The following is a 27,717-nucleotide window of genomic DNA, read 5'->3' as shown; positions in this document are numbered from 1 at the left end:
CCCCTTCCCATCCTCTGTGCTTCTTCTCATTGCTTCCCAATATATTTCTCCATCTGCAAAGACAAATGAAACCAAACGAGGTCTGCCGTATTCTGGATGCCAAATTCATTTCCAATGTGGATGGAGCTCACAGTAGGATTATGTTATGATTGCCCAAACAATCAAACCAAGGCCGTGGGACTGCAGACTGAAGTGATGCTGCACTGAGCATCATCATCATCATAACCTTGAAGGACCTTCACTGGCAGAGAGAAAGGAGTCAAGAGGGCCTCTGAGTCATAGCTGTGCAGATAGCGCCCTCTGTTGATTGCCCTGGAAAAAACACAAGGACTATGAGCAGTGCAGTGCTAATGACCATGACAGGCTCATAACAATGACTTAAGTCCTATTATGGACAGAGTCTCAGGGGCACAAACCTATCAGTGCTTTGACTTCCTATAGAAGAAAGGAGGAAAAAAACAGTCCAATGACACCATTATTGACAAAATAGTCATCTATGATCAACTAATTTCTGACAGAAAAGTGATCCATTGGAGCCTCTCCAAGGAGTCATTGATGTTAGATGTATAGCAAACCTACTATATAATAACCTCCTTGAAGATTATTGTGGATCAATGAATGGACATAAATTAAACTGAATTTAACTGATCTCATGTGAAACAAATTCACACATAAAATACGTATACAGACACATTCATTTATATTTAATAGAATATAAAGAAACCAACTTCTTGACATGAAAGAAACATCGAATAATTAACTGAAATTAATTCCTGACAGGCTTTTCAAAAATAGATATAAGGCTGATATATTGTATTCACCTTGTATTCACTTGTTCATGATATTGTGATATAACCCTGCCTCCAATTAGTTGGGTAATTTTAAGAGCCTTTCATTACTTTAGCTCGACAAAAATGTTCCTATCCTATTAAAATTTTGTTACTATTTTAGCTTCAAAGGTCTGAATTTGATTAACTTGATCTGGGCGTTTTATTTTGAAAATGCCTGATTCCTCCCAGTACTTCCGTGTTTGCGTCGGTCTTGCGTGTGTCTCGCCTTTGCTGGTTTGCAGGTTTAATAGTGTCTTGTAGTCACTGTTTGGAGATAAATAATCATGTCTCTGGAGGTTGAATCCGCAGAGTAAGTAGTCTAGTTTATTACTCTTCAAGCAGGGTACTTTCTTTAGTACATTGCTTGCTAATAACTCCGCATTTGATCACATTTTCTATCAACGAGGCCTGCCATCTAGTAGCGTTAGCATGCTAAGCTAACGAGCTAACTTACAGTTACCCCCACGTTTGTAGTTTTCAGTTTTTCGGCGAAGTGACGGTGTTTTCAGGCTGACTTGTTGCTGTGTTGTTTAAACATTGAATTATATTACTTTCATTTTCCAGGGCTTCTCCGTAGCGTAAACAGAATTTGAAAAAAAAGGGAGTTAGAACAAGTTAGCATTAGCTACCGTTAGTCTGAATGAGGGGTACATCATTGAAACTAAAGCAGCGAAAAAATAGTTAAAGTGATTCAATTTGTTGTCACACTTGAAGATCCTTGTTTAGTGTCTGCGCTTCTTGTGTTTGCATCATCTCATAAGTGGTGTTTACTATGCAAAAATGTTATCAATGTACAACAGGGAGTATATGAATATTCTCCCTGCTGATGTGAGAAAGAGATAAGTACGTGTTTACTTCGTCTTAAATGATCCTCTAGCATCTGAGACTACTTATTTAACTCATTACATTATTGTTTTGTTACTTCAGCAGGGCTGTCTTGCAGTATAAAAGTCACCTGAGTCAATTATCTTTTCCACAGTGTGATTCGTCTGATTATGCAGTACTTAAAGGAAAATAATCTGCACCGGACCCTGGTCACCCTGCAGGAGGAGACGACTGTGTCTCTAAACACTGTGGACAGTATAGAGAGCTTTGTGGCTGACATAAACAGTGGCCACTGGGACACTGTCCTGCAAGCCATCCAGTCCCTCAAGCTGCCAGATAAGACCCTGATAGATCTTTATGAGCAGGTGAGGTTCATTGGTTTTGCTGTTGTCATTGCTCATGTTGACAGATCTTTCAGGGAAAAGAACCTGGTGCCTGAAGTAATTTTTCTTAACCTGAATGTCTGTGTTATTTCCTGACCAGGTGGTGTTAGAGCTGATCGAGTTGAGAGAGTTGGGTGCGGCCCGTTCACTCCTCAGGCAAACTGACCCCATGATCATGCTAAAACAGACCCAACCTGAGAGATACATCCACCTGGAGAACCTGCTGGCTCGTTCTTACTTTGATCCCAGAGAGGTGAGTCCAGAGCAAACGTGTAACAAGATGCAGTCTTCGCTCGTTCATGTTCATTCATCCATCTAATCATTTTAGGATCAGTTCGCCTGGATTGTCATTTTGCTTGTGGCCTTCAGCTGGTGCGTCATCAGAGACGCATGTTTTGTTGCTATGTTTTGAACACACAGCTCATGCACCGTAAACTGCTGTATAAGCTTTGATGTGGAAACAGGAAACACCAGATTTTGGATAAATGGGGACATGAAATTAGTTCAAACCAGTCTGCCTTCTTTTAAAATACACCTTTCCCGTGCACTAAATAGTTAGAAGTTCTCTATCTTCACAAGAACAATAGATGATAATACAATATATGGTTGTTCGTCTTCAAAATTCATATTTGTTAAAGTCTAAATGTCAAATAAAGAGTCTGTCTGTAGGACTACATTTCTCTTGAGTTCCTGATGTTTGTGTGTCTTGTTGTTCAGGCATATCCAGACGGCAGCAGTAAGGAGAAGCGCCGCGCAGCCATCGCTCAGGCCCTTGCAGGGGAGGTCAGTGTGGTGCCACCCTCTCGTCTCATGGCTCTGCTGGGCCAGGTAAGTGATCTAGAAATCTACAGGTGTGATACGAGTCATTCCTCAATAAGAAACGTATCATTTAAAATAACTAATTTTTGTCTCAATCCTGACATATTTTTTGCGACATTTGCATTAGCATGTCTCTTGATTAATATTCCTGGCACAGTTAAACAACCAGTCAAATAAAGTGCTCATGATAATTTTGTCCACTGTCTACATTTTCCTCCTTCAGTCTCTAAAGTGGCAGCAGCATCAGGGCCTCCTGCCTCCTGGTATGACTATCGACTTGTTCAGGGGTAAAGCTGCCGTTAAAGATGTGGAGGAGGAGCGCTTCCCCACCCAGCTCAGCAGACACATTAAGGTGCCCTCACTGTCCCAAAGTATAGATCTAGGAAGACAACATAAACGGGCTGCTTTGCTGTTCAAAACTGATGATTCATTGTCATTTTAATTCTAACGTACTTATATTTTTCTCTCCTCGAACAGTTTGGACAGAAATCTCACGTTGAGTGTTCCCGATTCTCCCCTGATGGTCAGTACCTGGTCACTGGCTCTGTGGACGGCTTCATCGAGGTCTGGAACTTCACCACTGGCAAAATCAGAAAGGTAGCTCATGCAAAATGAAGGCACACGAACCAGATTTACTGTCTGGTTTAATATGACGCTACATTTGCACTTATCAGTTCAGAATTACTTCTGCTTACTTGAAATAGTTACGTTCGTTTTGTCCCACAGGATCTGAAGTACCAGGCTCAGGATAACTTCATGATGATGGATGATGCAGTGTTGTGTATGTGCTTCAGTCGAGACACAGAGATGTTGGCCACCGGAGCCCAGGATGGAAAGATCAAGGTATTCCAATTTGGCTATTTGTCTCATTGCACGTACATTATGTTGTTACAATCACAGCTAAAAGTAAGAAAAGTAAGCTGAGCAGGTTCCTCCTCGAGCACACATAGAATATAGTTTCTCTGCAAAGCCAGGTACACACCAAGTATAGCGCTGATGATAGTCGCCTTCAGACACAATGTCATGTTGCAAAAACAAATGAAAGTAAGTCACTGTATATGTGTGTGTAGGTGTGGAAGATCCAAAGCGGTCAATGTCTGAGGAGGTTTGAACGTGCCCACAGTAAAGGAGTAACATGCGTCAGTTTCTGTAAAGACAGCAGCCAGCTCCTCAGTGCCTCCTTCGACCAGACCATCAGGTAAACTCATAGCTGCCCAGACACATTTACCCTTTATTTTTCTTCCAAGCTCTGAATTTATTTTTTTTAGTTGATGGGTCAACTGTGCTCTTTACTGAACATCTATTTAGTATCTTAGTTGCAATAATTCCTTGTCTTTGCCCAAGAATCCATGGACTGAAGTCAGGTAAAACTCTTAAAGAGTTCCGTGGCCACTCGTCATTTGTGAACGAGGCCACTTTTACTCCAGACGGCCATCACATCATCAGTGCTTCCTCGGACGGTACAGTCAAGGTAAAAGAAGCATCTCTTCATTACTTTTTATGGCAACAGCACAGGAAATATTTCAACGGCATCAACGTGCCTGATGCTTAGCCATGTGTGTCTCACTGTGCTTAACTTGCTTCAGGTGTGGAACATGAAGACCACTGAGTGCAGCAATACCTTCAAACCTCTGGGCACGTCAGCCGGCACCGATATCACAGTCAACAACGTCATCCTGCTGCCCAAGAACCCCGAGCACTTTGTAGTGTGTAACCGCTCCAACACGGTGGTCATCATGAACATGCAGGGACAGGTCAGTTCACATCAGTACTGCTCTTAACAGTCCAGCAGGAAACCAGAGCACAGTGGTATTCCAGAGGTGCTTTTAGGAGCAATGACAGGTTGCAGTGAACATTGTATAGAGTAGTTTTTCAAAGGTGTCTTCTTATGAAAGGTGTCTTCCCTTTTACATACATGTTTTGTGTGTGTTTGTATGCACTTGTGACTCCGGCCGTGCAGATTGTGAGGAGTTTCAGCTCCGGTAAGAGGGAAGGCGGTGACTTTGTGTGCTGCACTCTGTCGCCCCGCGGCGAGTGGATCTACTGCGTGGGTGAGGACTTTGTGCTCTACTGCTTCAGCACGGTCACCGGCAAGCTGGAGAGAACACTGACGGTACGTTGCTGCTCTACTCTGGAGCACAGATCAAAGTGTCACAGTGCATTCCCTCCTCTTCCTCTGCTACAAAAAGCTGTGAACTTTTGATTTAAGACTTAAAGGGGATGATGAGGCTCTTTTGTCTTGCTTATTAAATTATTCAATAAACAAGCATAGGCAGATATGATCTCTGCCGTTTTGCCAGTTTCTACCTGTTCTACATAAGTCACTTAACTTTTTTATCTACTATATTTTTTCCACATTTGTATAAACTATGTGAAGTACTGTATAATGCACTAGTATATTTGTTTACCAGCAAATGTTGAAGTAATGATTCAGATTCCATGCAAGGATATTCCCAGATTACTTAGTGTGTATGAAGGCTCCGTTTTTACATCTCAATTGACTCATGAGCGATAACTCTGCCAGGGGTTAAATTCCTAGGTGGCAAAGAACAATTACTGTAGGCAGACATTCACACACTAACCTTGGTCTGATTTATTTTGGTGTGAAAATAGAAATAAGACACTCCTCGATGAGCATTTTACTAACTTTAAATAGCTAGCTTGTGTTTGTGTTTTCCTCTATACAGCTTACTTAGATTTTAAAGATGTGTTCTTGCTCCTCCTGCCCCCAGGTCCACGAGAAGGATGTGATCGGCATCGCCCACCACCCACACCAGAACCTCATTGGGACCTACAGTGAGGACGGTCTGCTGAAGCTCTGGAAGCCTTGATGTGTTGACCCCAAACTGGGACTGGACGTTCTCACCCCACGACTGCTCTCCTCACTCTGGACACTCCTCCGCCCACTAAGGGGTTATGGTCATTTTACAGCCCTGGGGCGCTGTGAATATGTCACAGTAAACTCAAGGTTTTGATAAACATTTTGGTGATCTCAATAACAACAGATGTTACATATTCAGCTGCATGTTTCATTTTTTTCAGTTTTCTTATCATTGAAGCTGTCCAGCTGAATATTGGCAACTAATGACAGTTTGTGGTTTTTGAGTGTTTGCACAGCAGAGCCTTATTTACTCTAACACAATACCAATACATTTGTTGCAAATACTCTAACTGTCCAAATTTTAAAAAAAGTCAGTTTCACTTATCCGTCTATGGTATTGTTTCAGTTGCACCTGAAATGAATGAGGCTCTGCTGTTCAACACCTGAGCTTCACAAGGATTCAGTAACTTTCTCAAAGGCTTCGGCTTTCCTTCATCCTCAGACAGAGGAGGGGAGTTGTCAGACGTTCGGGGTGAGGAGTGTAGATAATAGACTCAGTTCTTGTTTTGAAAATTCCATTTTTTGTAAATATATTTTTTATTTGCATTTTTGTTTATTTGATTTTTTTTCAAGAAGACCTGGTTAGATAGTCTGTTGTTTTTTCTTCTGTTTCAGTTCCAACAATAATTGAATGGCATCACTTCAAAATCCTTCTATATATACTTTGTAAGTTAGGTCATTCAACACAGAGAACCAAATAATACATTCAATTTAATAAAAATGTCATTGTCAGGCAATGTTCCCACATTGAGTACATGTATTTGGAATGAGATATTGAAATTTCAACATTCTTTAACTTACTGGATGCACAAATTTCCTACCAATATGTCTTTTCTGTGCCATTAAAGCTATTTAACCAGAAGTGAAGTGAGGGGAGCATTTTTAAGCAGTGTTTAACATTAGTGTTGGAGAACCACAACATGGACAAAATTTGAGTTAATCTGAATGTTTTTAGCAGAATGTTTTACAATTTGTTATTTAGAATATTTTTTAAAAACGAGGAGACCAGATGTCACTACGCTGACATTACTTAATATCTTTATATGGGACTTTGGACTTAAAGCATCCCTGGATATTTCCAGTAGTACATGCTGATTTTCTCATAGAAAGAGGACGACTTGAGTGAGTCTGAACCCTCTGGTTGGATGGTTGTTAGTACAGCAGCTCTGAGTGTTTATTCAGCCAGCAAGACACATTTTGATTACTCCTTCAAAATAAAAGCATCTATTTTTCACTTCTACATGGTATGTTTGAAAGTGTTACCTACTGACTTTTTCATCTCTGCTGCATCTGTTGTCTCCATTTTCAAACATGCTTTGTAGAAGTCGACTGAACATCTGATAATCAGAAGCAATGAAAATGACCATGTTAACCTACTATTAGGTCAAAAAACTTGAATGTTTAGCCTCAATTGTTATCTTAATAAGGAACCCAAGGGGATAAAAGTTCTCAGAAACTATTTGTTAAATTGAAGTTTTTGTAATATTTCTTCTTTGCTGTAAATTGCTAGACATAAGAAAATATGTTAAGTAACACATGGGTTAATTTATGACCTAAATTGTATCAAAGTTGTTGCAAATTCATTTTCTGCTGTTGCTTCAACCTTTTTGCTGTTTTTGTTAGAAAGCATGATAGTAGTGAGGAAAGAGTACACTGTTTTTCCTCACTACTATCTGTTGCCCTACATACACTATACCAACACAGCTTTTATTTTTTAAATCCATGACTGGAAGTTGTTTTTGTATTGGGGGTGACTTGATAGTGTTGCAGAGCGGCAGGTCAGAGAGGTTGAATGCTCAGTGTTGGAGCGGTTCCTGCAGGGAAGAGTTACTATGGCAGGAGTCCTGCACTTCATTCTGCTTTTGTTTCTGCATAATGGATTATTTATCCTCATTTCAGCCAGGCCTGATGATGACACAATTACAGTGAGATCCACTGTGGATTCAGATGCAGCTTTTACCTCAACTGAGAGGCTTTTTCCTGCAGGGAATATGAATGCCACTGAGATTCCCACCACAGGATTCACAACCAGTTACAGCAAGTCAACAACTAACCCTCCTAAAACCACCACAACTGCTGAAGACACTGTTAAAACAACAGAGAGAGCAGTGACCAGAGAAGTCTCTAAAGAAGAAGAGGGTCCTTTGGAATTAGGTGAGTTGGTATTTTACATTTTATATGCTGGAATTTTAATGCTTTTTGATTTATCCCATATGGAAAATGTTACACTGATTACACTGTAGCCTTATAAAATTTGTAATAGGATTTCTTAGTCATTGGAAACATCTTTAGAAGGGCATTTGTGCAAATCTGACTCATTGTTGAGTAATTTTACATGTGTATCATTACTTTTCCCATCAACAGAAACAGACATGCTGGTAAAATGATTGTTCTCACAGAAGGTCATGTTTGTTTGCAGAGTAACACAAAGTAACCAGAGTTTAAATTCTAGGAAGAAATGTGGTAAGTTTTCATCTTTGAAAAATAGATAGAATAAATGTCCCTCAGATCAAACCCCAGTATGTCACTGGTTGCAAAGGTCCAACATCCATTATTGAAGGAGTTGTAGTGAATAATGGCACCACAGGATTTAAATAACAATTCAAGTAATCTTTTTAGGGTTCCTCAAAGCCTCACAGATTCTCAGAGTGCAAAGAAAGCTCTGTTGGTCTTTGCATATCTGCGGTCAGAGAGTCAGTGTCCGAGGGTTGGGGGAGGATGTTCCACATATGCTGTGTGCAGTGAGAACTTTTAGGAGTGTGTTTTCTACTGATGAAAACCAGATGGGCTGTGTGATGCTTCAAAAAAAAAAAAAAAAAACACCACTCGCCCTCTGAGGTCCGATGTTCCCCAGGCAGGGGTTAATGCAACTGTATCCTCGATGAAGCCAAATGTTATAATGTTGTAATATAAGCATGTACAGTCAAAACCTCCAGCAAGGCAGCATTTACATTAATGCACTCTCTGGTTTGCAAGCTGTTTTATGCTGCTTGCTGTGAATAAGCCAATGTTAGGTTTAGATGTTTGGAAAATGCCCTTGTTCACGTTCTTGCTGAGTTACACTGAAGATTTATTTCTCTCTAATTTTTTTATGAACTATGAAGTTGCAGACAGAGGCTGCTTAGCTTAGCTTAGCATAAAGACTGGAAACAGCTTGCCAGACTCATCTAAAGCACACCAATTAAATGTTATATGTTATATATACAGGTTGCGGCTTTGTGAGAGTTATTTGCCGAACTATTTCTTGGCTGGGTGCTGTGACTTCCCTCCACAGTCAGCAAATATAGGTTCTAGTAAGCAGTAGACGATTTTAAAAAAAATCTTTGGACAGAGGCAAGCCAGCTGTTTCCCCCTCCTCCAAACCTCCTTCAATCTCATCTTCTAACTAAATAAATGTTTTTCCCCATAATGAATTTCCTTTAAAGTCGTATGCAGAAAGGCTTTTCCTGTATACATGATTCATTCCTAAAGTCCAAGGTCATGTTCTCCAGGTATGAATGTTTCCTACTACGCATTAAAATGATTTGCATTTTTGTAGAAAGGAGGTCCACCAGGAGCGTTAAGGTAGCAAAGAAGCCCAAAACGACCCTGAAGAAACCCAAACTCGTCATCAAGAAGCCAAAGGTTAAAAAAGTCAAACCTCAGGTGAAACCAAGTCTGAGACAGTCAGTGGCCAAGGAGCCAGTCCCACGTATGTATGGGGATTAGCCCTGATGTATACAGTATGTCAATCAGACAAGGGTCAGATATCAGCGGCAAATAGTTTTAAGAGCTTTCACTTGTGGTGTGTCGGGACAAACCCACCCAGGAAAGCATCAGACAAACCTTGAAACTATTTGCTAACTTAACATTAAGTTCAGACCCAAATCTGATTCATGCCCCATGCTGTATATCTAAATGTGTATACTGTAAAGAAATTAACTCAATCTGCTTCTTTAAATAAGCACAGACTCGCCACAAACACGTCTCTGATAAGCCATTATTGAGGAGACTGGGAGCAGCTTCACCTCTCTCTAAACCAACACTGAGCACTGCGAAAATATTGGTGTCAAAGTAATACCAGCGGGGACATCAATATTTACTTAATCCATAGCCTGCATTAATTTCATTGATTCCTTTAGAGGTTTTATGTTGTCTTATCACATAAAGCCGAAAATGCTGTGTACCTTGTATGCCAAAACTTGGACTTTTTCCCGGCTGAAAACTAATCCTGCACAGATAAAACAGCTGCCAGTCTTCTTGATACACATTGGCAATGTGATCAGAGAGCTTGCTGGCCACAAAGATGTCCCCTATCTTTATTCACTGGCCTCTGCTGACATTGTTAATGCCTCCTGTGCTGTCCCTGTCTTTAATGTCCACCCTTATCTTTTCTCTGTATTTGCTTCTGTTCACTAAGTGTCTCTTTCTTTACCTCTCTCACACACAAACTGGAAATACTGTCCTTATAAGGACATTCTTCATAAATTGAACCAATAAAACCAAGTCCGGAACTTAGAATAAATGATTAACATTGTGGGGGACAGAGTTTTGTCCCCATAATAACTTTAATACAAACACACACAAATCACAGTGCGGTGGTTTGTGTGTTTTACAAATTCTTGTATATGCATGCATATTTGTGTGTGTGTGTATGTGTGTGTGTGTGTGTCCTAGACCGGGAATCGAGCCGACTGAGGAAGCGTGTGTACATAGAGCGTCTGTACATGTAATGTGTGTATGTATAGTAGAGGCAGAGATTAACTTGTGGAAGTTGGCTGGAAATAATGCTTGGTAAGCAACTTGTCAAATGCCATGTCAAATCAAAGCTGATGCTCATTAAAATCCATTCAGGCCTGTCAGCCAGTGCTGGAGTGAGATTAACCGTAAGTGATGGGCCAGAGAAGTTGGCATGATGGGAAAAGTGAGTAAAAATGTAAAAATAGAAACTTATAATAGGACCTCTTCTTATTTAACTGGTGAAGAGAAGGACGCTGCTTTGGTGGGCTCACAAAACAAGTCCAGTTTCTTGGTTTTGTCATGAAAGAACGTCAATAAACACTCAATTTCCAAGTTTCCATATTAAGTAAAGAGTCCCATCAGTTGACTTCACGTTGAAATTCTCAGTTGTTTGGTTTGTTTCTGTTCATCATATTCTGTGTCAGATGACAGTGGTTGTTATGTTGAGGGGAAATAACAGCGAAATTGAACAACTGAGGGAAGAAAGGAAGAAAGTTTTTTTTATGTCAGAGTTACTACCCACCATGATGAGCTTAGACTTCTTATTGGCAGGTCAAGATGCTTCAGGTTGAATCTAGTGGGAGACGGCTTTTGTTCTCTTTAAGATGTTTTAGACATTTATTCCCATATCCAAGGAGATTGTTTTGAGTCCCATTTGTATGGTTGTTATTGCAGGATACCCCTGAAGATTTCACTATATATAATTGAATGTTTAAATTGGAACAAGGGAATTGTTTTTGTTGCAGTTTGCATTTAGAAAGCTCCTAACTCCTGAACCATGAGGAGCCGTGGCCATATCCATGGTGTTACAGCACTGCCATACATTTAAATGTGCTTAGTTATCATGAGTGTGGTTTGATTTCATTTTGCATAATTAATCCTCCTTCAAACCCTTAATGTCGTCCGACAGCAATCTTTGAGTTCACTCAAGGCAGATGCCCCCCCCCCCCCCCCCCCCCCCCCCCCCCCATGAGCCCCGTTCTGTTGGAGGTTTCACTTATTGTTCAGTCGTCACCAACTGCCTGCTCATGTGGGGATTCTCCAGTCGCTGGATCTCTGTAGACTAAAGAGTCCGTAGACTAAAGGCTGTGACCTGCTCTACATGAAAAGTATCATGAGGTGCAATACAAATAAAACCTGATTATATTGATTGAATATGGATTGTGCAGGCGGGCGGTCATGTCGATGAGCCCACGGGGCTGAGGCCCAGGATGGGGCGGTTTCTTTAATGAGGCATCTCTGGGCTCCGTCTTCCCCTTGTGGTTCCTTTTTAAGGAGAGAAAAGAAGTGTTTTGGTGGAGCAGACGTGAAAACTGAGATAGACAGGAGAGACGGGGCTACTTAGATAGACCTAACCAACTGCTTCAGGCAAAGACCAATACAGACCACAGAATCACATTTTCTTTGTTTGTATTGCAGAACCACCAAGCGCTCCGAGATTTTGGCCCCCAACAAACAATCTGAATGTATTTTCTCTCCCAGTGGGATTTATTTACACAGATAAGCAGCCGGACTGTGGACTGCTTCAATGTACAATAAATTGAATGTTTTGTCTTGTGGGCATCACTGTCAGTTTGCCAGATCTCTCTGGCTCAGCTTCAGTGGGTTTAGAAGTTTACAGTTTGGCAGGAATCCACCGGTTAGCAGCAACTAAGAGATATTACTCTTTGGAGCTGAGCAACATTTTGAGTCACAAGCAGCTCAGCAAAGATCCAGCTGGACTACAAGGCAAAAGGGGGGGTACGGTCTTTTAAGGAAATCCCACCTACATTTACCATTTATCCTGCTTCTACACCTTGGCCTGAGACTTTTTAGCAGCCAGTAAAGCTTCCTGGCAGGAAGAGGCAGCTTGAACCGACCTGAACCCTCCAGACAATGAGAGTCTGTCTGAGGCTTGAACACGGAAGCAGAGGAAGCTGGACAGGTTTAAATAAATTTCACCGTCTACAAGAGAGTTTGTCCTGCTCTCAGTTTTACTTCTCTTTCAGTTTGCTGTCTTTGGTTTGATTTGTAAATCCATCAGTGTTGAAAGGAGACTTTTAATTAGGTCAAAGTTGTTATACCTGATAATGATAAATACTTAATTACAAGCAAAGATCTTAAAAAAAAAAACATAATGTAGAGTTTCGCTTGATGTTTTTCATGTTGGTTGTGGCACATCACTCTGAAATCTCCCACACGTGTCCTGTTTCGAAACATCTGCATTTATGTTTCTACGCTTTTTTTTTATTCCGCTGTTTTCTTTAATCTGTCTTTCACACTAATAACATGAAAGAAACCTCTGACAGTGGTGGATAATTCATGTGCATTCTGTCACATTAAAACATTAGAATTTCGAATTTGTCCTTAGCGATTAGATTTGTACTCACATGCGTTTTAGAGTTGATCTTGTGATCTCTCAGCTCTCACAAGGTCAAGTGAGTGTACATATGTTTATATATGTACGTGTGAGTGTATGTCGATGTCTAACTGCAGTACATGTAGTGAGTAAATCTGTATTCACTTTGTTACTATATTGTACAGAGCAGCAAAGTGGGTTGAGATGCTGGTCCCATGCATTTTATTTTGCCCAATTTAAGCAGGAAATTAATAAAAAATCTGTATCATTCGAGACGGACAGGAAACATGTTTTCCTTTTTATTCTGTCTGCATGTCATGTCAGTGCTGTCTGTCGATGAAACTAGAATTGGACCTCTGGAAAACTGGCATCTTCTCGCTCTCCTGCTCTGTTCTCTACTGACACGGTGTACTGATAATCACATGGTGAATAAATCTCTGTTGACTGTGTCAGAGTGTCCTCCACTGGGTCTGGAGTCACTGAAGGTCAAAGACACGCAGCTGAGAGCGTCGTCCTTTAAGCGCAGAGGCCTGGGCCCTCACCGCGGCCGGCTCAACATCCAGGTGAGCAGACAGACCGACAGCAAACCAAAAGTATGATCTCTTACATGCTTACACGTTTGTGTGTGTGTGTGTGTGTGTGTTACAGTCTGGCATCGAGGATGGTGACATCTACGATGGAGCCTGGTGTGCTCAGTACAGAGACAAGAAGCAGTGGCTGGAGGTCGATGCTCTGCGACCGACTCGCTTCACTGGTGTCATCCTGCAGGGTCGCAACTCTATCTGGAGGTCAGTGGTGAGAGTTAAAGTTTATGTGGTGTGCCCTGGGAAATGCAGTTTTGTAGAGTAGTTCACTTTCAAAGCAGTTCTTTATAGGGATTTTCCTGTCTTTATAGTGAAGTCTGTCTTTTAATGGTGGCGGTCTTATTCGGCAGATCTTTTATTTTTTCTGCGTCACATGTCATATGATATCTGCTATAGAGCTACATTTGTGTTTTCACACACAGTTGGGACGTGGTGCACACCTACAAGGTGCAGTTCAGCAATGACACGCTGGTCTGGAGGCCGTGCATGAACGGGACCGAAGAGGCTGTAAGTGAACAAATTGTTTTTCTTTTTTTTCCAAACCTCAGATTGAACTTTTATCTCTTTCTCTTTACGTTTTCTACATTTTTTCCCCCCCACACTTCACTTCCCAAGCTGATCTGGTAAGGTTTTTGTTAACATGGTGATATGAGCCAGTGGGTGAATTGCACTATAATGACCTAGCATTTCTCATTTTTTTAAACATTTACAACATGTAAGACAGAGTTGAAATGTAGAGGTAAAATGTAAGTATTTTACATATATATATGGCTTGAATGTAAATGACTGAAGGTCAGTATAACACATGAATAGCACCATGATAGTCCCACCTCTGCCACAGAGAGCGAAATAAGATGAATCACTTCAAACATACATAAATATTTTCAGTTTAACAATTAAAAGATGGTTTACAGTATATTCACTTTGTAAGTATGTTGTAACTTTTGCTGACACTTTATTTTAAAGGTATAGCTTTAGCTTACTACTTTATTGCTGGTTATTGTCCAAATACCTTGTTGCTCTGGGACTGACTTTCTGAATAGATGTCTTTTGGTAACCTACTATAATTAAAAGGAAATGAGAAGGTTTTCAGTTTGTATTTACTCATCATAGTTGAGTTTTTAATGAAAAACCATAAAATAGCATGGTGGTTAACAACACAACAAAAATAGAGGAGCGTTACCTCTCTACATGCTTACTAACCATAAAACACACCCTGTGACATGCGGTTTTTACTGCTCATCCAAGAGTGCTCACGGCAGCTTTGTCACCAAGTACAGGTGAGTAAATAATGAATATGTGAATCAATATTTTAGCCAACTGATTGAAATAAAAGAAATTTAAAAAAAAAAAGAACTATTACACAAATAGGCTCAGTGAAAAATAGATGCAGCCTAAACATAAAATCATATTTATAAAACAACAGTGGCAACAGTGAAGTGTTTCTATAAATTTCAAACAAATACAAGTAAAGGAGTTTTATGATGTCACAGCCAGATATTTAGCCGCATTGGCTGCTGATGTCAGTGGAACCGCCATATTGGACCAGACAAGACTGGCCTGCAAACACATAAAGGTAAACAGCATTTTTCTGGATAAAAAGCAATATTTACAGGGTTTTTTTTCTAAATTTTGTATGTTTTTACTCCACGTAAATCATAAACTCTTGATAATAAAAACGACTCAAATCGGTCGAGAAATGTAAACATTATAGTGCTTTTTATCCAGAAGAAAATGCAAATCTCCTCTTTTGCAGGTCAGTCTTGTCCTGTCCAATATAGTGACAATGTTAACTCTAGCAACCAATGTTGCCAGGCCTGTATGTCTGGTTGTTACAATAAAATAAATAAAAATTCCATGTCAGTATATCACAGCAATGTGCTGAAGTGAACGATCAGACCTACAGTCTGATCTGTGATTAGGCTGCTGTCTACTGGTGTGTATGTTTGCTGTTATGTTTAGAGGAATGTAATCTGGGGTCAGATTAGTAGCTATTTTGTTATGGTTAGAAAGATGTGCTTTAAATTAAGAGGACTCCTTCCATATTTAGGGGGCGGGGCTTCATTGCCATGGTTACAGTAGTAAAGACAACTATTGAACAATCACATTCATGCTTTAAAAAACAACACTGATCAGCGGTTTAAACGGGGGTCGAACCGCAGTCTCTCACATCACAACATCCATCCGCTACAGTTCCTCTTGGTGGTTGGGGGGTATTATGGGGGGCAGCAGCGGTGACAGAAGCACGCATGTGACCCGGAGCACCAACACCGGCTCGATGCTTTCATCAAGAGCCCGTCGCAAGATGCGGGCGGAGGCGTTACGATTTGTGGCAGAGTCGGTCCTGAGCGAGGAGGAGGAGGAAGAGGAGGAGGAAAATCTCTGCTCCCACATCCTCTCCTCCTTTATCAACAATCTGGACGACCGACAGTGGGAGAGCATACGGGAGAGGATGAGAGAACCAGTGAGTAACTTACAAAGACAAGTAGGTTATAGCTTTAGTGCCATTTGGTTAACCAGAGGATCATTCAAACCAAAGTGTCCAAAGTTTAGGTATTTTTGGAATGTGTGTTGGAAAAGAAGATCAGATATAAAAAGTTTATAAGATTGTTTAATATTAAGTTAGATTTCCAGAAATCTTTACTCGCAGTATTAGGGGACTGGTTACTAAACTAAATCATCAGTTAGTATGCTAAAACCTTCAGGGTGTCACTTTGTTTCTTTGAGATGCAGTTCAGTTTTAATAGCATTTACCTTGATTTAATGTGAAAGCCTGTGTTCAGAGATGCAGCCTGAAATGTCTAGTTTCTCTTAGTGTTGCTTATTTCTGCTTTTAGAAAAGTCAGAAGACAGGAGCTGCAGTTGAATGTGTCCAGTGACATTACAGTCGACATTAAACGGCTTCCTCTGTGCATTTTCCCTCCAGCTGACCCAGGCTCACCTGGCCAAGGTGTCTAGGAGCATCGTCAGGGTGGTGTCAGAGCTGGTGTTACAGATGCTGGTCCCGGCCCTGATGGACCGCCTGCAGGCCAAAGACTGTCCCGAAGCTTCAGCCAGCAAATCCTGCAGAGAGGAGACTCAAAGCAAGGACAGCAGGTTGGAGCGTTCACTTCCGCATCATTGTTGCATCCTTAGAAAGAAAACCTAGTAGGATAAACATAAAAATGGTGTTAACATGTGGTTGGTCAGGTAAAGGTGCATAACTGTGATTTTTAATTGTTTATTAATAAACACAGACAGTTATGAAAAACTATAATAATATGATATATGAGTATATAATTTTGGTCAAATTTAAGAATAGAAAAATAAGAAATACAAATAATAATAATAATAATAACAACAGCAACAACAACAACAAAAATAATAGTTTATATCACAAGATAAAAATGTTTTATTTTGTTTGAGGCTGTGACTGTATTCTTATTCAAATATGCAAGTGAAATGGTCAGTGTCAGCAGCACTGGCTCTCAGCAGCACTTTAGTAGCAAAAAAACTGATTTAGCTGTTATTCAATAACGTAGACTGATTGTTTGTTAATAATAATAATAATTGTTTGTTTGTAGATCCTCCCCTGTGATGGTGAAACCCCACGTCGAAGAGCCTCTCCAAATGTATTTTGGAGTCAGTCAGGAAAGTCTGGCTGAGTCACTGGGCAGCTCTGCCTCCCAGTCAGCCGCCAGAAGCATGCTGGGAGATGAAGTGCAGCAGGCGAACCAGGGTCTGCCTGTCTTATTTGCCTACACCTCTGTTCCTGAGGCGGGTGAGTGCACAGTGACTGCACTGCAGGCCCAGGAACAGGTATTAGAGAACATATCTACAAGCATGAAGTCCTTGAGCTGTGCAGGCGAGGCCCTTGCTGAGGTGGCCTCATTGGAAGACGTTGAACAGTTTTTAGAGCTGGCAATAGAGGAGGTGGTTGCAGCTATCCTTAAAAGTTTGGACTACTGCAAAGAAAGGGCAGAAGCAGGTGTGAAGACAGAAAGCACTGCTATAAAAATCCTGAAAAACCTGGACATCAAAATGAGATCAACCAAACTAGAGACAGAAGGCAGGATAAGGATGGATAAGGATGATGTGGACAGTTTGGATGATTCTGGAATGGGGTACTGTGGCTGTTTTAGGGACCTTCAAGCAACACTTCAGAGCTGCATCAGCAAAGTAAGAGTAGCCTTTAAAAAGGGCCAAAAGGATGAAACACCATGGGAGGCGAACCCTGAAGTCAGAGATGGATCAGCTCTTCAGGGCAAGGAGAAAACATATCCAATCACTGTGTCCCCTGAGGAAGTTTTCAAAGCCCTTTCGTGCGGGACGTTTTGTCGTACCAGCCTGAAGGAACTTGAAGAAGTCCTTAGGAGGTCACTGCTCATGTTTTCCTCGCAGAGCTTCAGGACAATGGACACTTTAGGTGAACCCCACATGGCCTTGTTGGAATTGGTGGCCTCAGAGATGGTGGACACTGTAGTGAACAGCGTAAATCAACTGTGCCAACCAAAGCCGAGGAAAATGATCTTCCCATGGCAATGTTCTGAAAACACCACAGTGACTGAGGACCAAGTTGCCTCGGCAGCATTGGTACTAAAACTCAATTTGCGGGAGAAACTGCGGAATTTCTTCAACTTCCACAAAGAGGTCTTGGACAAACTGAGGGAGGATGAAAAGGAAAGGAGGGCTTTGTCTGCTGTTCTGCATGGCAGGAGTGACACCACAGACATCCAGGAGGGCAGTGATGTGCACAGCATCCACAGCACAGTGATTGGTTCATGTGAATCCAGTGTCAATAGCGTGGCAGGTGTAGTGAGATCTTTAGTGGATGAAACAGAGCAGAGGTTGAAACAAGGCGGCAGCAGAGTCCAAACTGGGAGTGGAGATACAGCACCTGCCAGGCTGGAAGAGCTGATCAGCCAGGACAAGCTGGGCACATTCTCTAAGATACTGGCTGACAAGGTCACTAGCATGTTTCACCAACAGGAACGAAGTCTGACTAAGCCGCTGGATCCCAGCAGAAAGGCGTGGTCCGAGACAGAACTTACAAAGCCGCCAGGATGTCCCGCTGATTCCATCGCGATCTCTGACCAGATGTACTTATTCGTTGAGGAAGCTGTGAAAGGCCTGCTGACATTACTCATCTTCCCTCCGCCATCATGGAGAATGGGTCACGTGATCCAAGTCCAAAGCGGCGCTTCATCAGCCGTTAAATGGGAAGAGTCGACCAAGAAGTATGAAGCCGCCATCGATGACTACAGTCAGCTGATGACCGAGCAGGTGATGGGATGCCTCAGCAGGACGTCTGCTGCCTCCAGGCTCAAGCAGGAAGAGGGAAGTAGACTGTCTGTAGATGTCCAGGACAGGGAAGTACTTGATGGAGTCACAGAGCCAAAGAACATCATCCATGTCTTCCAGGAACTTCCAAACAAGATCAGGAAGAAATGGAGGATACTGACCAACAAGGGGGTCTAAAAAATCCAGCTATCAACAAAGTAGAAGAGACAAGTCTTTTTAAGATTTTAAGTTACTAAAGATTGAATCCTTAACTATATTCTCCCCTTCATCCACCCCCTCTTATCTTACCCCCATTCCACCGCAACCCTAACTCAAAACCTCACCCCAGAAAATTCCATTCACTTTAAGCCCTAACCGCATCCATGAAATTGCACCCTTTACATTATAAATAAAGATGGAAATAAATTATTTCAGTTTCATCTACATTTTTTGAAATATTGGTCAGGTGCTGGTGTATGTTAAAGATATTGTTCTGTATGAAGCTTACCAAGAGGCAGTTCAGCAGAAAAACAGACATTTTTTTCAATTCCTTAACCACATAATAGATAGGTAGATGGCTTGCTTGAAAATGTGTTTGGTAAAGAAAAGGTAAATACGAATCTTCCGACCATTGTTCCAAGATTTACTACCAATGTGGTGACAAAGCTGCTTTAAATCAAGGGGATGTGAGAAAACACTAAATATTTGTAGATTAGTAGATTAGTTTTTGAATAACTAATTAGTCATTGACCACAACCAAAAATGCATGAATGGCTTTCAAATGTGATTTTACTGCTTTACCATAACATTTAACTGTATAATGAATATTTTTGGTCAATTAAGATCAATTAATTCATGGATAAAGAGACTGAAAAAAAATACTAAAAAATTTTTTTCAACTGGAACACTAACTTATTGCTATTTTTTCTTTTACTATTGCTTCTTTTCACTCTCCCTGTTCAATTGTTGCTGCTGTAACATGAGAATTTCCCCCTATGGGGGATCAAATAAAGAAAAGTCTAAGTCTAAAGTCTTATATTTTAATGATTCATGGTGAAATGTGTGCAGTGGACGTGTAATACCAGTTTACGGAAGAAAATAAGAATGAGTGTAATTCACCCACAAACTGTTACCGCCATTCCAACAAAGGGATACAGTGGTTTTGTACCAAGAACATTATGAACATGTTCCATCAGTGAACAACAGCTTGGAAGTTCCTCCTTTTTCTTTCATGGGGATAAGGGGTAACAATGCTGCATGTCTTCATGGTCCCCATGACAGGACTGTGTGGTTTGGTTACATTTCTGAAACTCCACTGTCCTTCAGGATGCCAAAAATAGATCTGGAAACAGCCTTGGTTTATTCATTCGTGTGGTGTTTAGGGCATGTCTGCCACACAGCCACAGCTGACCATGAAGTGTCAGTCAAGCAAGGATTTTTTCCATGCAGCATCAGACTGGCTTCAATATTACTCAGAGACTAATGAGTAAAAAAAATACATCTTTTCACAAGTCAGTTAATGAGTTTTCTTGTATTTTCTTTATCTTTAAAACAAGTGTTGAAGAGCGGAGAGGAGAAGCACAAATAGTACATCTCTGAAAGAAAACCGTCAGTGCTAAAAAGAGTAGAGGGTGGCAAGCATGCACAAACGGAAGTTAAAAATCATGATTTGCAATGATCTAAAAGTAATCGTAATAAGAAGCCCATATTTTAGCTTCACAGCTTAATGTATATGTATGTAAATTGTATATGGAGTGCTGTTTTCAGGTCCATAGTGGAGATGAAAAGCAAATATTAGGCACACAGACAGAGGGATGTCATCATGAAAGAAGGTCCCTGGCTGGATTAGCTTTGTGATATGCTTCTTATACCTTTTGTCCCCCAAGACGCTCCAGATTGCTTCTCACCACATCTCCTTGTGCTGCAGGTATTTGAAGGAAACCAGGACGCAGAGACACCTGTCCTGGCCCTATTCAACACCTCCACGGTGGCCCGTTACGTCCGGATCAACCCGCAGACCTGGTACCAGAACGGGACGCAGGGTGACATCTGCCTGAGAGCCGAGGTGCTGGGCTGCACACTCCCAGGTGCAGGAAACAATGCTTTTATATAGAATACATTTGATTAATTAATCCTTTAATGTTCGGTTGCTGTGACACACACCTTTTCCATTTCACAGATCCAAATAATATCTATGCATGGCAGACAGAGCGGGCAGGATCTAAAGACAAACTGGACTTCGGACACCACAACTACAAGGAGATGAGAAAGGTCAGAGACAGTATGATGTACATATGACGATGATTAGAATTCAAAATGAACATAAGATAGATCATAACAATGGTTTAAAGAAAACGTTACCGATGACGATGTCCTTCGATCTGTTAGTAGTAGGGCATTTTTTGGCCTGTACAGATGAGTAGAACTCCACTCCCATGTTGACAAACCTACCTGGTTTTTGCAGTGAGTCTACGAAGCGCCCACAGTGTGGGTGGCCTGGTCTCAGTGTGACCAAAAAGCAAATATTATGGGAGGTTTCACTCCTTCATGACAGCATCATCACTGTGCTGCCACTACCAGCTACATACTACATACACCTGATGGTCAGAAAACAGCCCACAGAAACAAACACAGATCCAAATTCCACACGTGGAGACAAATTCTGCTTTTTTTAACACACCGTACAGGCCAAACATCATTAAATTATTTAAAAGTGTAGTCTTAAGGGGCTATTGCTGGACAATCCTTTTCATTCGTAAGAATTGCTGGTATTCAACCGCGCACCTCCATGTTCATCTATGCAGTGTGCTTTCCCATAGATGGAGAACCCACCATTATGAATTCATACAGTAGAAACTCATACCACCAACTGCGTACCACACATACAGAGATTCAAACCTTGTTTTGAATCAGAAACATAATCACACTGTCAAATGACAAAAAGTGATTAAGTAAAAGATATCTGTATTCTAATAACAAAAATATGTAATTTTGTTTACAGCTCACAAACTTCTGTCTCAATACGCTGTAGCTGGAGTGCCTTGAGCATTTTCTAGTAGGTCACTGTCCCAATCTCATTTCCCTACATGCTGCTTGTTGTCGCTCTGCAGCTGATGAAGACGGTGAACGAGGAGTGTCCCGACATCACCCGCATCTACAGCATCGGGAAGAGTTACACGGGTTTGAAGCTCTACGTCATGGAGATCTCCGACAACCCTGGAAAACACGAACTGGGTGAGACACACTGGAGACAGATGTGAAGGGTAAAATCCCATTCTAAGCTTCTGTATGGTTCATCTCTGAAATAGAAAGGATCCAATTGGTAAAGTTTTCTCACTTTCATCAAGCAAGTTCTCATTTTGTATGTCAGATCTTTCAGACACCTCTTTGTGTGCTCTTTCATGAATTAAGGGTCAAAGGTTGTGCGTTAAATTAAAAAAGAAAATTCTGGCTTAAATAAATGTTTCTTTAACTAAAACTGCAGTCGTCCACACACGGCCCTGCCTCCAATGAGAGGGATCAGAGACAGATGCTTTGCAATCATAGTAATCTACAGTGGCTTTCACTGTACCCTCCAAAACTACACGGACAGTTCAGCACAGTGTGGAACATAAACCTGCCCCGACCAGAGTTGCAGCTCTGTGGTGGACAAATGTTTTCTTTGGCCTCCTCAGCTCTGCCCACATGGCAGCAGAGTGAAGAGGTTTTCCCGCCGAAACACACGGCAGAGACGGCATCACGGAGGGGCAGAGGGAGAGTGGAGGATCACACCTCCCTGATCGCTTTTTACAAATTTGTATTTAGTTATCAAAATTATAATCCTGTTGCAGATCTTTCTGTCTAGCGTATTGTAATGTCAGGACTACAGATCATTGGTAGCCTAAAGGAAAATATCTGTTTTCTCCTCCACTCTGCTCAGTCTGTGACCTGATTTATTTTTTTTTGTCCACCTTAAATTTCTTTTTCCAGGGACCAGCGCTGGTTTGATGCAATCTTATGTTCCATGTGTTGGAATGATCTTTTGCGACTCAGTTTTCTCATCTGCCTTCTCAGTGGTTACAGATGGAACGCGCAAACTGGGTTCAAAGTAGTAAAATAACCTCGTCCTTTCCTTTTTTTCCCACTTCTATGAATCTCGTGTCGCTGAGCCACTGATGTGTGTTTTGCACCTCAATATGCCTGATTGGAGATAAAGAGAGGAAAGATTGCTGCTTGGGATAATAACAGTGACCTTACAAGTATGACAGGCAGAGTCAGACAATGGGTTTAACATACTATGATTTTTATGAAAATCTTCCCTTTCTGACTCAAAACCCTGAGCAATCTTTGCCCAGCCAGCATCCAATAACAAGGAGCAAGGATGAAAATGAACAAGTTAACAATCATTGGGATTTTGCAGACAGACATTACACATTTTCTATCCATTCCAACACTCTGAATGTGTGTTTTCCATCAGCGAGCGACTGAAAGGTTGTTCCATGCAAACTGGCTGAACCGAAACACTGATTCAAGATCTTCAGTAGTGTTTCCAGCTCCACTTATTGAAGTAAAGCACACAGAGCTCTAAAATGAAGAAAAATATCATTCCCTACAGTTGTTGTTCTCTAAAGTCCAGCTTGCTAATCAGACTAAATTGCAATGTTGTTTTCACTTCATTTACTTGAATAGCTAAGAAAAAGAGGAGTTCAGAGTTCCTTAACGATTCTTATGTTGTTCTTCTTTGGCCTCTAAATTGTTTTCAAACTCAATACTTCTAAATAAATATGATTCAGTGATTGTACAGATCTCAGTTTAAACTCTGTCACAATATGCACAAATCCCATCGATCAGCCAATTCTCAGAACCACCGTGTGAGAGACTCATCTCAGTGGTCAGTATTGCTTTTAAAAGGAAAGCGAGCTGAAACTCCACCTCATGAAAGGCTGTGAGGAGGATGTGTGAGATTTCAGAGGTGCCTGTCAGTGCTGTGTATGCAGACCAAACAGGAAACAGGTCCAGGTCTTTCAAAGGGGTTCAGTGAGATCTGTAGGTCGATCAGTACAGGAGGTGTTTTGAAAGCACAGCTTTTGGTTTTGAGAACTTTTCATGCTCGCCACGTATGATACCATCTGCAAACGAATCATATGAAAGAGACAAATAAATATGTTGCATGCTGATATGATTCCTCAGTATAATTTTTACCTGGTGGGGTATTGCTTTTTTTCTGAGTTTTGATTTTAGATTAACTTTTTTCCATCTGAATTGAAGAAGAGTTCTTTCACATTTGTAAAAAAAAAAACACTAAATCAAATGGTATGATAAATCAGAATGAATGCTGTTAACTCCATTCCTGTGTCTGTGTTTTGGCGCCCCCTGCAGGAGAACCAGAGTTCCGATATGTTGCAGGGATGCACGGGAACGAGGCGCTTGGCCGAGAGCTCTTGCTCAATCTAATGCAGTACATGTGCCAAGAGTACAAACGGGGCGACCAGCGCATCGTCCGCCTGGTCAAAGAGACTCGCATCCACCTTCTGCCCTCCATGAACCCTGACGGATACGAGATGGCCTTTAAAAAGGTGCCTGGTTGTGTAGTAATCTCTATGATGGCTCCAGACTTGAGTGACCATAGCATAACAGCAATAGCTCTATCCCACTTTGTTTCATCCACAGGGTTCAGAATTGGCAGGCTGGGCCCTGGGTCGGTATTCCTATGAGGGTATCGACATGAACCACAACTTTGCAGACCTCAACTCAGTGATGTGGACCGCCATCGAGCTGGAGACTGACCGGTCCAAGCTCATCAACCACTACTTCCCCATCCCAGAGCAGTACACCTCAGAGGAAGCCTTTGTAAGTTTTGCATACACACCTAAAACACACTTTGGAAAAACAAAAGTCTTTACCTCTTTTATCTTATTTCAGCTCTTACCACTACTTTCATATTTTATATTTAGGGTGACAGGAGCAATTTGAGGGCAGTTTGGCTTTGGCCCTTCAACTTGTCTCGTTTTTCTCTGGTCGTGACAACTTTTTACAACAGGAAGCAAAAAATGTATGTGAGGAAGTGAGTCTTAAATTTGAGAATCACCCATTAGGGCTACTACTGAGGAATGAAGACACTAATAATTCTGCTGATGGTCTCGTATGTGTATTGCATACATGTTGCATTAAAGCCAGTGTGTGAAATCATGACAGAATCATGGCAGAATTTCTCATTCTTCCCCACGTAAAATGTCAGAATAATGTAACAACGCGGGATGTTTTCACTTATTCTGTCTGAGCAAGCATCTTATTTATGATACATGTTGCATTTTATGATGTATTAAATCAACGATACATTGTCATTGTAGGAGCAGACATTTCAGCTGCTGTGATGAAAATGTTTTTTGACTAAGTCTCCAACTCCAACATTAGGTGGCGTCAGAGACTCGAGCTGTCATCAACTGGATGCAGCAGATCCCATTTGTCCTCAGCGCTAACCTTCATGGCGGAGAGCTGGTGGTCACCTACCCCTTTGACATGACCCGGGACTGGGCGCCTCGTGAGCACACACCCACCTCTGATGAGAGCTTCTTCCGCTGGTTGTCCACAGCGTATGCCAGCACCAATCAGGTTAATCCTCTTGTCACTTCCTGCCGTCATTTTTAAAACGTCTTCAAGGAAGTGACTAAGTAAGGGGTTGGATGGCACCACTTTGTACCCAACATGTTGTTCCGTCTCATGAAACCAGGTGATGTCCAACCCCGACCGGCGGCCCTGCCACAACAAGGACTTCCTCAGATACAACAACATCATCAATGGAGCCGACTGGCACAACGTACCAGGAAGTAAGAATGTGTGTGTTTTTCAAAGTAAACTTCATTTGATCCAGTGTGATTTAAGGATGAAATCCATGAAGTTTTTAAATGCATGTAGAATTATTATTATGGTAGAGTTTTGTTGTGCTGTCCACATCCAGGTGAGATGTGGGTTTCTCAGTGCTCCCTAGTTTGATCTCTTCAGCAACCTTATTAGTCCCACAGTTTTAGTGTTGTGTGCTCATGAACTGATTGGTGTATCTTACCGTCAATCAAGATATCAGTCATCCTGTTCCTTATGAGCAAAGTGAACTGCAACCAGATATTAGGGTTCATACAGGAAGTTAAACCCGGGCTGCCTGAGTGGGATGCTGCCTCTTATTTAACAGTTAAAGATGATGTAGAGTTGCATAAAATGAAAATACTCGAGGGAGGTACAAGTACCTCAAATTTATACTTTAATACGCCACTTAAGTAAATGCGCTCACTTCCATTCCACCACTGTAAATATGCAACTGGATATAACAGATGAACCTGAAGTCTGCATGTAGAATCCATCACACATTTTGATGCAATTATTTACATCAAATCTTTCTTCATTTGATGTTGCTACCCTGAAATTGTGCTACATCCATAGGCGAAGATAACATTTGACGTCTTAAACAAGATAAACACCTTAATAGGAGATTGAATCCAACCTAAACAGAAAATATCAATTTCTGTGGTTTTTCTTCCCTTGCAGGTATGAATGATTTCAGCTACCTGCACACCAACTGTTTCGAGGTGACGGTGGAGTTGTCCTGTGATAAATTTCCTCACGCCAGCGAGCTTCCCATCGAGTGGGAGAACAACAGAGAGTCTCTGCTGGTTTACATGGAGCAGGTCTGGCTGCTTCGCTTGATAATCTAATCTTTTGTTCTTTTCATCTTCAGCTCCTCTTCCTTCTCTTCTTTGCTATATGTTAATCTTCCGCTTTCTATGATTAAATAATAAAGACTAATAGTCTTAAGGGTCATCCCCACCAAGACAGATAACTATCTAACAATAACTATAAAGATAACGATAACATTCTGTACAGCACAACAATATTGTTCACCGCTGTGTTCATTACTGTAGCTGTAGTGTGGACTCCACCATCCATCTTTCTCCTTTTTGTTATGTTGCTTTTTACAGTGCATTGCTGTTTTCTATCTACACTAAAACTAAATTGTAGTGTTTTTTTTTATTTTTTATTTTTAGGTCCACCGTGGAATTAAGGGTGTTGTTCGTGACAAAGATACAGAAGCTGGTATAGCGGATGCCATCATTAAAGTTGATGACATTGATCATCATATTAGATCAGGTACAGTCTGACATCTCACACCAGATAAGTCTATCAAATGAAGGTCTGTGTTTGGAAAACTTTCTGTGCATATTAAGTTAGTGTTAAAGGTATTTTACCCCTTTTTCTTAATAGGACACTGTAAATTAATTTATAACAAAAAATGTCTCACAAGCATATCCTGACTGTTACTTCAGATCAGTGCTCGCCGTTAGCTTCTTCTGCCTTTCCTTTTCCAGTTGCTGATGGCGACTACTGGCGGCTGCTGAATCCCGGTGAGTACCGGGTGACTGCCAGCGCAGAGGGCTACTTCCCCTCCTCCCGCACCTGCCAGGTCATGTACGACTATTACCCCACAATCTGTGATTTCCGCCTCACTAAGATGCCCAAACAGAGGCTAAAAGAGCTTTTGGCAAAGGGGGGGAAACTCCCCAAGGACCTGCAGCTCCGGCTGCGACAGCTACGCCTACGTAAGCTCCGTGTCACCACCAAGGCCTTGAACCAGAGGCGTGCTGCTGCTGCCGCCGCCGCCGCTGCCAGGAGGGCAAAGAGGGTGTGAACGTGATTAATGATAATGAGAACAAAGCAGGACTTGGTTCAGTGCGCTCTGGGTCCAGAGACACCCATCTTTGCTGGATTCATGTCACTTTTTTTTTCAAGGACAAACCGCTGCATACCATGCTGCTTAGCAACATGCTTTTACACCTTTTAATGAACACTTTTATCTTCTCCTGTGGAGCAGCAGAGCAACGACGGAACAGTTGGTCATGATTTCAATTCATATGATTCGATGCAGCAACTCTAAATCAATACCAGAATTTTTTTATTCAGTGGACAAATAGGACCCATCTTTTCATACTGGATTTTAGTGCTGCTTCTTTTTAAATAAAGAAAGCTGACTGGATTGGATATCTTTACATTTCTACATCCTTTCTGTTCATATTCAACAGTTCGAACTGTTTAAACTGAGCGCTGTAACAAA

General features: G+C 41.4%; 2 protein-coding genes across 2 annotated transcripts; both read left to right on the top strand.

The window, feature by feature from the left end:
• Positions 1-1,040: 1,040 nt before the first annotated feature.
• Positions 1,041-6,600, top strand: smu1a (SMU1 DNA replication regulator and spliceosomal factor a). The gene is made up of 12 exons (XM_070836532.1): positions 1,041-1,140; positions 1,810-2,020; positions 2,139-2,291; positions 2,756-2,866; positions 3,081-3,209; positions 3,335-3,454; positions 3,584-3,700; positions 3,928-4,055; positions 4,202-4,328; positions 4,444-4,611; positions 4,818-4,970; positions 5,590-6,600. The coding sequence occupies exons 1-12, from the start codon at positions 1,115-1,117 to the stop codon at positions 5,686-5,688; spliced, it is 1,542 nt and encodes a 513-aa protein (XP_070692633.1). The 5' UTR covers positions 1,041-1,114; the 3' UTR covers positions 5,689-6,600.
• Positions 6,601-7,570: 970 nt separating this feature from the next.
• Positions 7,571-27,431, top strand: LOC139207049 (probable carboxypeptidase X1). Its single transcript, XM_070836682.1, has 15 exons — positions 7,571-7,892; positions 9,277-9,429; positions 13,249-13,358; positions 13,444-13,583; positions 13,802-13,886; positions 20,566-20,725; positions 20,818-20,909; positions 21,749-21,872; positions 23,997-24,193; positions 24,288-24,467; positions 25,032-25,229; positions 25,348-25,444; positions 26,157-26,296; positions 26,654-26,756; positions 26,975-27,431. Exons 1-15 carry the CDS (start codon positions 7,571-7,573, stop codon positions 27,292-27,294), a joined length of 2,421 nt encoding a protein of 806 aa, XP_070692783.1. The 3' UTR covers positions 27,295-27,431.
• Positions 27,432-27,717: the final 286 nt, after the last annotated feature.

This window comes from Pempheris klunzingeri, chromosome 9, assembly GCF_042242105.1.
Source record: "Pempheris klunzingeri isolate RE-2024b chromosome 9, fPemKlu1.hap1, whole genome shotgun sequence".
Lineage (NCBI taxonomy): Eukaryota > Metazoa > Chordata > Actinopteri > Acropomatiformes > Pempheridae > Pempheris > Pempheris klunzingeri.
The sequence above is the reverse complement of the archived record's forward strand: the minus strand, read 5'-3'. Positions and strand labels throughout refer to the sequence as shown.